The sequence below is a fragment of the Cibotium barometz genome, chromosome 53 (assembly GCF_041138505.1).
Source record: "Cibotium barometz isolate CiBa-2024 chromosome 53, ASM4113850v1, whole genome shotgun sequence".
Classification (NCBI taxonomy): domain Eukaryota; kingdom Viridiplantae; phylum Streptophyta; class Polypodiopsida; order Cyatheales; family Cibotiaceae; genus Cibotium; species Cibotium barometz.
The window spans coordinates 6,563,379-6,574,304 of NC_141098.1; the positions used below are offsets into that span (position 1 = coordinate 6,563,379).

General features: G+C 40.8%; 1 protein-coding gene across 1 annotated transcript; it reads right to left on the reverse strand.

The window, feature by feature from the left end:
- Positions 1 to 2,797: 2,797 nt before the first annotated feature.
- Positions 2,798 to 7,808, reverse strand: LOC147608234 (protein MANNAN SYNTHESIS-RELATED 1-like). The gene is made up of 6 exons (XM_086788867.1): positions 7,217 to 7,808; positions 6,940 to 7,090; positions 6,384 to 6,454; positions 4,521 to 4,606; positions 3,841 to 4,423; positions 2,798 to 3,269 (listed from the first exon to the last, which is right to left on the reverse strand). Exons 1-6 carry the CDS (start codon positions 7,322 to 7,324, stop codon positions 2,940 to 2,942), a joined length of 1,329 nt encoding a protein of 442 aa, XP_086644993.1. The 5' UTR covers positions 7,325 to 7,808; the 3' UTR covers positions 2,798 to 2,939.
- Positions 7,809 to 10,926: the final 3,118 nt, after the last annotated feature.

Consider the following 10,926-nt stretch of genomic DNA (forward strand, 5'->3'; position numbering starts at 1 on the left):
CAGGCACACCTTCTACCCATTGCCCATGCACGTCACCTACATATTTCATGACAAGCATCACAATTTTTTTCACTTCTCGCATCTCATGACACACAAACACATGCACCAACTAACCTCATCAATGCACGCCAACCCTCCAAGTACATCTCTAGATGGAGGGACCATGGCGTGGGCATAAGTCCCCCATTGTACGATCCATCACCTAGAGAACCCTCGACCTTGTAGGTATCTCCAACGAGCTTCCATGCCTATATCCTATACTTTCCAGTTCAACAAAACCAGCAAAACCTTGCCCCTAGCTAACGTATTCTCGCCATAAAGAAGCCCAATATCTAAGCATCACCCTGTGAGATCCGGGCATAATACCATGTTTTGCCATGACGTCCTGGACCTCCATCCACCCATGCCAATCATTTCCATGGGATCCTGGCACTCATTCCACCAAACACAGGGTGCGGACAATTTCTACCGACTACCTCAGGTTAAAGGTCCACAGCACTTCGACAACCAACAAAGGCTTGGCATAAAGCACCTCTACATTGCCTATCACTTCCCATGCCACCTTGATAAGCTGCTTGCCATCAGGGCGACCCATCTATCACTTGGCCTTGTATTTAGCTATGGATTGGTCTCGAACTACCCACTTCACCACCGACTTGGGTGATGCAAGGATGTGGTCACCATCAAGAAAGGGGGTATTAAACTTTCCATTCGTTAACATGGCTTCGTCAACCCGACCTAACGTAACGCACTTTGCCATCTTACTTGCGTCATGCGAATGAGCACTTAACTTTTATAAGATGGCATTGGAACATACAAAGCAGCCTTACCATGAGCTTAATGTCAAATAGGAAAAGTCCACGGACTTAGTGCACATAGTTGCTTAAGACTAGTAATAGAAGCCGGACCATTTTTAAGTTTGGCCGGCCTAGTGTGAAAACCAGTCACTTGTATACAAATAATTTTTTACATTAAGCAATACACAATCACGCCCTTGCAATAGTTTACTTGTGAACTCTCATCCTTCCCTCTTCTTGATTGCTTGTATGCTTTTGAATCTTGCTTGCTTGATGGATACACACTAGATAGGTTTGATTGTAGGTTTTCTTTGTGCAATAGCTTCTCTTCTTCCCCTGCCTTTTGTGAGAGAGAACCATCATGAAGACGGATCTCTTGTAGTCTCCATGAAGTCATAGACAGCTCTCCCTTTACCCTTTGGCAAGGAGCATTCTAGTGTGACAATGGAGTGAGGGTGCGATGGATGAGCAAGTCTACCCATATGGGGAAGTTGTAGATTGCAGTTCTACGGCAAAACCCAGTGACACGTGCTCCAACAAAGCTAAGGTAAGCTCTTGACTTGAATAGGGATTCACACATATACCTTGTATTTTCCAAACCTTTCCGATCGTAGCCCCGAATTGGCTTCTGTCTTAACCACTTATGTCCACATCTTTTGAAGTATATTTTGCCACCCGTTTGGACCAAATTATTCACTTAAGAAAAATAAGAAAACTTGCTTTTAACAGACGTTTGCACTCCAAGATGTTACACTTCATTTTGACCCAAGGCCTTACACAATGGGTATCACTTACCCCCATGGTTTCGTGCTACAAAAGCTTGATAGCCCTAAACTTACCTCCACGCTAGACTAGATCGAGAGACACTATAAGGCATACTCAACACAGAGTCATGAGGCCGCCTCAATCTTATACAGGACTTTTTATAGGAGCTCTTTTTATATAGGACTTGATATAAGAGCTCTTTTTATAACACGAAACGTATTGTAAATGCCTTTGACACCATTTAGAGGTGTGTATGATAGGAAGGGATGCTACATCTGTAGAGGCCGTCCTACAATCCCATCCCTTTGATAAGCACAGTGAGATAATGGGATTGATATAGAAAGGCAACCAGGAAATAGAAAAGGAGAACCCTACATCTGTAGAGACCACTCTTCAATGTAAAACTGTTTCTACACATTTCGTATACATAGTCTATCAAAATGGTGCCATCTTCAATGGTTAGATACTGCATGCAATAGGATATTTGAAACTGTGAATGCAACGATGGAAACCATGTTCCCCTCTTGCAAGGATGAGAGTATTAACGCCATTGCACCCCCTCGAGGGAATGAAAAAAGTGAGCAAAACGTGGTATTTGAAGCTCCCATCTCTCTCACAAATGGTCAGATATTGATGTTTGAGAAAATAGTGCGGCATCCCATCTAGCAAACAAATGTTTGTTATCTATGATCCACGCACTGTTTCTTGTACTTTTCCATGCAATCCTTGTGCTCAACCGTACTTTGGATTCCTAATACCTTCTCTTTGATACAGAGACAGACCCCTGTGCTTAGTTCCTTATTGCCATAAAATGTGATACCACCAAATTGCCATATCTTTGAGAGAGAGAGAGAGTGTGTGTGTGTGTGTGTGTGTGTGTGTGTGTGTGTGAGAGAGAGAGAGAGAGAGAGAGAGAGTCTGAACTTCAGAAAAAACTAATGATTATAATAACAAAAAAGATTCATTGGAATCCAGCTACTCTTTTTCATCTGGCAAGTTGTCATTGTATAGAATTCTACCAACTTGCATCAATGGAAGGATGTTCTTTCAAATGTTTCTTCAAGTATGTCATTAGGTTTCCACCAATCTACATAGATAAAACATAAGGAATTTATCCACACATTACCATATCAAAGGTTCTAGTTCTTGCCTCGGACTGCTTTCGGAATTCTCAATCTGAAACTGCGTTAATGCATATTGAAAGGTGCCGAGAGGTAAAAATAAGGTCGTCAAAATTTTGCATGGAAGTCCTTCCAATTTATATCAGGAAAAAATAACTGTATGCCTTACAAGATAAACTTCACAAACTGAATATTGCAGTAACCTTAAAAAACCACTCCTCTGAAAAATCAAGCTGCTTTTCATTATCGAGGGCAGCTACAAGACCCTTCTCTTTGACTCACTTGTACTACTTGAAGAAGCCTTGCAAAAACAAGAGTAGACAGCATGGTCTTTCGTTGTAACAAACCGTGAAAGAGCTCCAGAAACCTTTAATTTGGAGGAAGAATCTCCAGCTGTTGTGGGGACAAGTATCTGCGTCTTGCCAATGGCGATGCGCCCCCCCGCAATACTCACATATGATATCCCCGATATCGCAGGAACAAACACATCACTATGTGTGCAGACATAAAAATCTATAGCCTTTTCAAACTGTGTGTTGCCTGAATACAGAATTTGCTTCTCTTCATTAAATGGCATGCTGTACTCCTGTGAAAAAACCATGCATTGGTTTAAGGTGCACAAGCCTTTGATGCCACAAATTCTCTTTGCAAACAGTTTTGAGCAAAAAACACAGGCATACAAACACATGCTACCAGTTGCAATCTACATCTTTCATGAGAACTTCTAACTGAATTTCAGTTACGGCAGTCATGTTGAAAGAATCTCCCCACCTATGCCAGACAATTGGATACTGATGGGCCACCAAAATGAGCATGCACGACCAACCTATGTATCTTGAGATGATTTCTTTCTGAAATTCATCTGCAACACTCATCTGACTGTTGGGTGGCCAACGTGGGCACCCCGTCAGTGTGTTCTATAACTCGCCTTTATATCTTGTGGTGAATGCCACAGTTTGTGGTTGCTTATTTATCCACCTACATATCAGTTGAGATGCACCATATGGCATTTTACGCATACTAAACACATCAATAGAATGATTTTTCCTTTGCAAGATCCTATTTAAGCAAGAAATGTGCATAAAATGGATGCAAAGAGTGTACATGAACTCAAGCTACTAAGCCAAAGACAGAAAGCAGATCCAATGAAATGTTACCTTGGTGTAAACATTTGGAAAGATGTCCTTAAGTGAGTCAAGGCTTTGATCCCACCTTGACTGTGTCAGATAGATTGCCGTATCAGACGAAAACCCTAGTCTTTTCAAAAACGAGCCCACATCATATGCATTGAAACACTTCTTGCTTTTGGCAGTTCCTGATTGAGTGCAGCCCTTCTGTTTCAGCACATCGACTCGCAAATCGACAGCAATAAAACGGCCACCCGATGCCTCGCCAGCTTCTCTCACTCTACTGATCACCCTTTCCCCCAGCTTCTGCACTTGTGAATGAAAGCGTAGGGCACTGTAAGTCACCAGACACCTTATGGCTTGTACTTCTTTGGTAGATAAATCTTTGGCCTTCAAACTTGATGTGGAGAAGACGCTTGTGATTTGAATGATCATGTTCTGCTTCAAGATAGGCTGCACATTCTCCTCTATGTACTCTGGAGTTACTTTGTAAGGCACCTTGACAACTGTAGGTTTCATTGTGCGGACATCCTCAGGTAATCGCCCCACAACACGCACCACATCCTTGAGGCTTGATATAAAGTTATTCACATCATAAATTTTGTCAAAATCTCTGCAAAAAAGCATTACATTCCAACTATTACTACACAGCGAAACGAAGAGCCAGTAACAAGAATGTTATGAAGAAGTTGTCAGCCTCAGAACAATACCCATTAGGTTCCTTTGGGGCTTCCTTTATTGTTGGCAGCAATAAAGTGGCTCCAAGATATCGAGCTACGATGACAGCATCTGCAACCTGCCAATACAGTACCAATGATATTACTGTCAGCAATGTAACGGCACACATCGAAATCCTGTTATCTGAAAATCACCAGATGAAAAAACATTCGGTGCCCTCTTTCTTAAGCTAAACTATTGGCCATGTTGGGAGGTGGCTTGAATCAATCCCCTGCTTCTGAGGGGTGGCACACAAACATTATCCCACTGACTCTTCCCCTTGCACGGGAAGCTTGGACTGGCATATACTGTAGAGTTTGTGTTCCTTTTGAGCTTCCACCGCACCATCAAGATGGCCAGAAGTAGAAGTCAAGCCCATGATCCATCATATTGCCTATTGCACTATTGGTGCTAAATAATCAAACAAGTTCATACCCCATCTTCCTTGTTTTTTGCTTGCCTTTGTAAAGGGACTGAACAATACCTTTTTAAAAAGAATTTAAGGAGCATGAAAAACTCTCTCTCTCTCTCTCTCTCTCTCTCTCTCTCTCTCTCTCTCTCCCCCAGTACTCAAAAGACACAAAGATATGGATCTCTAAAGAATTGACTCCAATGCAACTCAGGTAAAAGCCAACAGAGTTAGCCAAAGTTTGAGTAGCTCGCAAAAGAAGGAAAGTGGACAGTCTACCACAAGGGAAGAGCCCTCAGTGAAGACTTCTACGGCATCATAGATATGCTAGAGAATTAGATCAGTGTGATTTTCTATTGTTTTCAGTCTTTTCTTTGCTGGACAAGATATTTGGCTTAAGACCTTCATGATCTTTGTATTATGTCTTGGTCTCATGAGTCACTTTGGCCTACCACAGACATCAATATAAGTTTCTTTCTTTCTTTCTCCCACACCTAGAACCCCTTATAGATAAATTCTTCTCTTGTTGTCAGAAGGACACATCTTTACCCCTAGCTTTCTTTGAAAGCCGCATAACTGCAGGAGCAAAGAGTCTATCTAAATTTGCCCAAACGCAACAAAACACCAATAGAATGGAAAAGAGGAAGGTAATACATGAAAATATTTTATTGCATAAAAACTGATCGTATCTCACTGACTGTGAGCTGTACTACTTCACCCTTCTAGGCTGAGGTGAAAGTGGACCTAAGTAAACATTGAAGGACAAGAGATCAGCATTAGTTACAAGCATAGAGACAAAAAAATTAATTTGTACCCTTAAAACTCTCCTGAAACTGTCCCCGGTGAGTTGGTGGTTTGGAGGTAACTTGCTTATAATTATAGCCTCACAATGCAAGATCCAATCCCACTGCTCATGAGTAAAATGGCTATAACTCCTCCTTAAAGAAGTGCCCACCTTGCTGACCCTTTTAAGCCAGGCACGGCCTTGCTAATGCCTCGTCGATTCACAAGCACCCAAGTACATCGCAGTTGATTGCGTGCCAATGATATAACTATCTGATATTTTATTTTTGATTTTCCATAAGCTCAAAGACAGATTAATCTTAACTCCAAAAATATCTACTCAGAAAGCTTGAAACCATCAACCATAGCATTGGCTACCTGCTATGATGCCCCTGATTTTGGCATCAGTGCCCAGGAGCAGATGCTTTATTTGAAAGATGTGGAACGATCTTCAAGCATAAACTACCATGCTAAGTTTCTTCTCTCCAGGTGAAGGGCAGACCTAACCATGATGAAGGCTAGCACCAACGAGCATAGGGCGAAAACATGATACTTCTAGAGTGCAAAGAAGATCATATGCCAGTTTTCAAAGGATTAAGGACAACACATGGCACTGTGTTTAAAACTTTTTCCTCGAAAACAAAGTAAGGGTTAGACCCATGACCTGCAATGGATGGTATTGGGGGCCATTGGATAACCTGACCAACACGTAGCCCCATGTCTTGCCCTGTCTACCTGCAGAAGGCAACAATTTTTCTTAGAGGCTTTTCAGAGCAAAAACTTGTAGATTTGCAAACAAATAATGCATGGCCTGAAGCAGTGTACATTTACGCAGCTGAAAGTGAGCATGGAGCCAGTCTAATGACAAAGAAAACATAACAATGCCTTATTATCAAATCCTTGTAAAGTTTTTGCAGCCATGCAATCAGTCAAAACTGCATATTTAGGGATCAACCGCACACCCACAAAAAAGCCGGAGAGAGTCATCTCATTGCCGCCTCATGTGCAAGCAAGTGCAAGGGTCTCCCCTGAGAGCAAGCTACAAGCCCAGAGGCACAGAGGTAACTCTAATTATAATTTCATATAGCAAAACCTTCCCCTGAAGACCCCTGCTAATGGCTCTCTTCTGGCATGACATGTCATACAACAGAATGGGATGGGACAAAAGGCAACCTGCAGCGCAGGCACAACAGGGCATGGCATGGCACAATGTTACCCACCTGTGATGTGCTTGCTCCAGCATGGCTGTAGCACGGGTCCAGGTTTCCCCCACAGTTCCTTGTGTGGATCATCGCGAACAACACTCTTGACAACCTTTCCTGCCTGTTCATCTACGAATTCTTCATCGCCAGCTGCCATCAATGCCGTCTCCTTCACCAGAGAAATACAATGCTCTGAGGAAATCCATAGCCATAGCCCAGGCATGCGGGAAGAAAGCAAAAACAAAGAAAAGGTCAAAAATATACATATATATATATATGAAAGATCGGTATATACCTCTGGTGTGGAAGAGGAAAGCGGCCCATTGCCTATCATGTTGAGGAGCATGACGCACATGCCAATGGTAAGGGCACCTGCGACAGCTTGTTTCACATCGAACTGCATTCTGAGAAACCCTTCTTCTCCACAAGGAGACGCAGCAGCAGCTCTGAGTAGCCAATTGCAGGGATGACTATGGATCTGTATGAGCAGTGGCAAGGGCAAAGTAGCAGCTTAGTGGCGAGGGCAGGCAACTCTAAGCTTGTACTGAGGCATGGCTATAGAGGCCCCAGGTCTTCTTCTATGAATCATGCTGTCTGCAGAAGGTTAAAAGGGACAAGTGTGCGGCCCGGGGGGCTATCAATCAAGTGAAATTTGAGCTGGTGATGGGCTATGGCGAGATCGATGGTACACCGGCAGGTTAAGCTTGATAGTAGGACCTGTCAGCAGCTCTTGAAGGGAAGACAGCCCACCAACTGCCAGACTATCTAAGACTCAGAATTCACTCCTCAGATCTCTGCGTGTATTTTCTTGCTTAAATTGGATTAGCCTATTGCACGAGAGAGAGAGAGAGAGAGAGAGAGAGAGAGCCAAAAAAAAAAAAAAGTGTTTTTTTAACACCTTAGTGATGGCCCATATTGCACACCACATATCTGTCACATCTGCAACAATGTGGGCACATGTGCTTGGACAAGCTAGGATGAAAATAAAAAAGCTATCCTATTCATGCCCCATTTGCCCATCAAATACCAATAATTTGTTAAAAAGTTCCCGCGGACAAATACTTCACTACAATGGGCAAATTCTTTCGACAGGGAAAACCGGTGCCAATCAAAATGTCACCCCAAAGTTGAGATACCGAGTGTGTAAAGGCCTACGGCATGTTTCATACTGAAGTGCTCAAACATGCCATTGCATAAGATAAGGCATTCTTCGGCATGTTACCCAATCTTGTCATGAGCTCAAGTATGCTTGGAATCTTCTCATGAGCTTGGATGCAAGGAACGCTTGAAATGGCCTTTAGGATTTACTAGACTCTTGCCAATTTCACTCGATTTTGAATGATTGATAAGTGTTGGATAAAACCCTCTAATCAAGTCAAAGAAGGGATGCATATGCTTGCCTAAAACCCATGAAGGTTGCTCACCAAATGCCATGGCCATCATGCGGCGAGAATATATCCATTCATAGACACGGTGTGCTCTAAATGATGGAGGTGAATGAATGTTCATACCAAACATATAAGCCCTTAACTGAACATAGAAGCCCTTAAGACTTCTTGCCCAATCGACTTTAAAACTTAACATAGAAGCTCTTAAGACTTCAACTTTAAAACCAACTCCCCTACAAGCATCAAATCCAATAATGGACTAGCAAGAGATGGAACACCTTTAATATTCATGAGCTACATGTTCCTATGGGCCAAGTTTATTCTTGTTCACCTTTAGAACCAACTATCCTACAAGCATCAAACCTAGCAAGAGATGAAGCACCTTTAATATTCACGAACTACATGTTCCTATGGGCCAATTTTATTCTTGTTTACCATGGTCCATCAAACAACTCTCTTCAATGAATAACAATATTACAACTTTAGTCTTCCTTTCACCAGCAAGGTCAGTTTGTAAATACTAATAGAGGATACGATGGAACTCATCACCTACCAACCATGCATGTCATTGTAGATCTTTATGGGCTTTTCTTGAGTAACTATAAAAAATTGAAAAATATGTGGATTCAATGCTCACCGACTTGATCCCAAAGCAAAATGGGACCTCTTACTTGAAAGTAGCTGCACTTTTTAATTTGAGATTCTAAAGTATTTTTTGAATCTCGTCCCAACTCAACTTTTTTTGAAATGTGTAATTTAGTTATTTGCTCTTACTTCAAAGTAGCAGCACTTTTTAATTCAAGATTCTAAAATATTTTTGAAATCTTTTGTCCCAACTCAACTCTTTATAAAATATATAATCTAGTTATTTACATTTTCTTTCACACATCTATAATAAGAGAAAGTTTATATATATATTGATATTTCTAGTATGTATTCCTTTATACCTTTTCAATCCTTTATCATATTTTTATCATTATTAATGCCAAATAATTTGCTAGCTCACTAAAATTTCACATGTGATCGAAAAATGATCTAACTAAATGCTTTAACAATTATTTTTCACAATTCCTTAGCTAATTTTTGGTATTCATGTTCACATCTCATTACATTAGCGTTTACGGGACACAATAGGCATATGAAGTGCAATACTTTATATATTGTAATCGTTAGTTCTCATAAACCCATCTCTCTCTCATATGAAGTGCAATATTTTATATATTGTAATCGTTAGTCCTCATAAGCTGGCCATCTCTCTCTCTCTCTCTCTCTCTCTCTCTCTCTCTCTCTCTCTCTCTCTCTCTCTCTCTCTAGACTTAAGGTTCAAGTGAAATTTTAGTGTAGTCATCTAAATCAAGGTCTACTAGGTAAAGTTGAAGGAAGTACTAGAGAACTAATTATGTACTTAAAGGAACTTATTTACATGCAACATTGGAACCACATAACTTTTTAGAGCTTCCAGATAACATTTGTGTTTAAGAGGTATTTTAAAAGCCCTTCTACTATGGATTTTGGAATTTACAAGTTACCCTTTCTATAAATTTAAAGCTAAAAAAGAGTACCCCTTTTGTATAATATTTGAAATCATAACATACCCTTCCTATACATTTAAAGCCAAAAAAGTGTACCCCTTTTGTATAAAATCACAAATCTCATTCATAACTTTATGAAATTCAAAACCCCCTTATGTTAAACTTTCACACGATATATGTAATTTTAAGTAGCATCACAAATGAGGACAAAAGTAAAATGCAAAACACTAAAAATATATAAATAATCATGCTCTTTATGCAATTCCAAGCCTTTTATTAAAGGCCTTAAAAAAACTCCCTTTTGTTTGCTAAATTTTTGAGTTTGGTATGTGTCTAGAATTTGTTGTCGTATCTCCTATCCCCCACCCTCTCAAAACTTCCCACACCCTACCCTATAGGTATGTTGAAGTGGAGATAAACATAGCAACGCACACAAGTACAAGAGAAGTCATATAATAAGGTCACTTAAACACACTCATAAGAGTGTGTCCCAACCCTTTATTAGCTTACATCCACACATCACTACCATATAAATGGCTATAAATTCCCTCTTTAGTGATGATGTGATCGTGTACCGGGATCATGTAACTGATCAATCGAGATAAAAACCCCCCCAAAGATTTGCGAAAAGCTTCAAACTTCTCTCGTGAGAGAGCCTTCATGAACATATCTTCCACATTGTCGCATGTAGAGACATAAGCCAAGCTAATCTCTCCTACAAAATTTGCCTCTCCTCCCTGACATAATGATAATGCTTCCAATGTGCTTTGCGTGAACATGAAACACTGGGTTCCTTGCCAACAGCTAAAGCACTATGGTTGTAAGTGAAGATGGAGGTAGGGCACTGATGTTTACCAAGATCTACCAAAAGGCGTTTGAGCCATACACACTCCATAGTCACTATAAAAGCTACCATGTACTCAGCTTCAAAGCTTGAAGATGGAGGTAGGGCACTGATGTTTACCAAGATCTACCAAAAGGCATTTGAGCCATACACACTCCATAGTCACTATAAAAGCTACCATGTACTCAGCTTCAAAGCTTGAACTGGCCACTATTAGCTGCTTCTTATTGAGCCATGATAT

Excerpts from the sequence above, each read along its gene's own strand:
- LOC147608234 (XM_086788867.1), bottom strand. The coding sequence starts at position 7,324 with ATGCAGTTCGATGTGAAACAAGCTGTCGCAGGTGCCCTTACCATTGGC. Across the intron at positions 4,424-4,520 it reads GCCCCAAAGGAACCTAATGG|AGATTTTGACAAAATTTATG; the intron begins GTATTGTTCTGA and ends GCTTTTTTGCAG. Across the intron at positions 3,270-3,840 it reads TTCCAAATGTTTACACCAAG|GAGTACAGCATGCCATTTAA; the intron begins GTAACATTTCAT and ends GTTTTTTCACAG.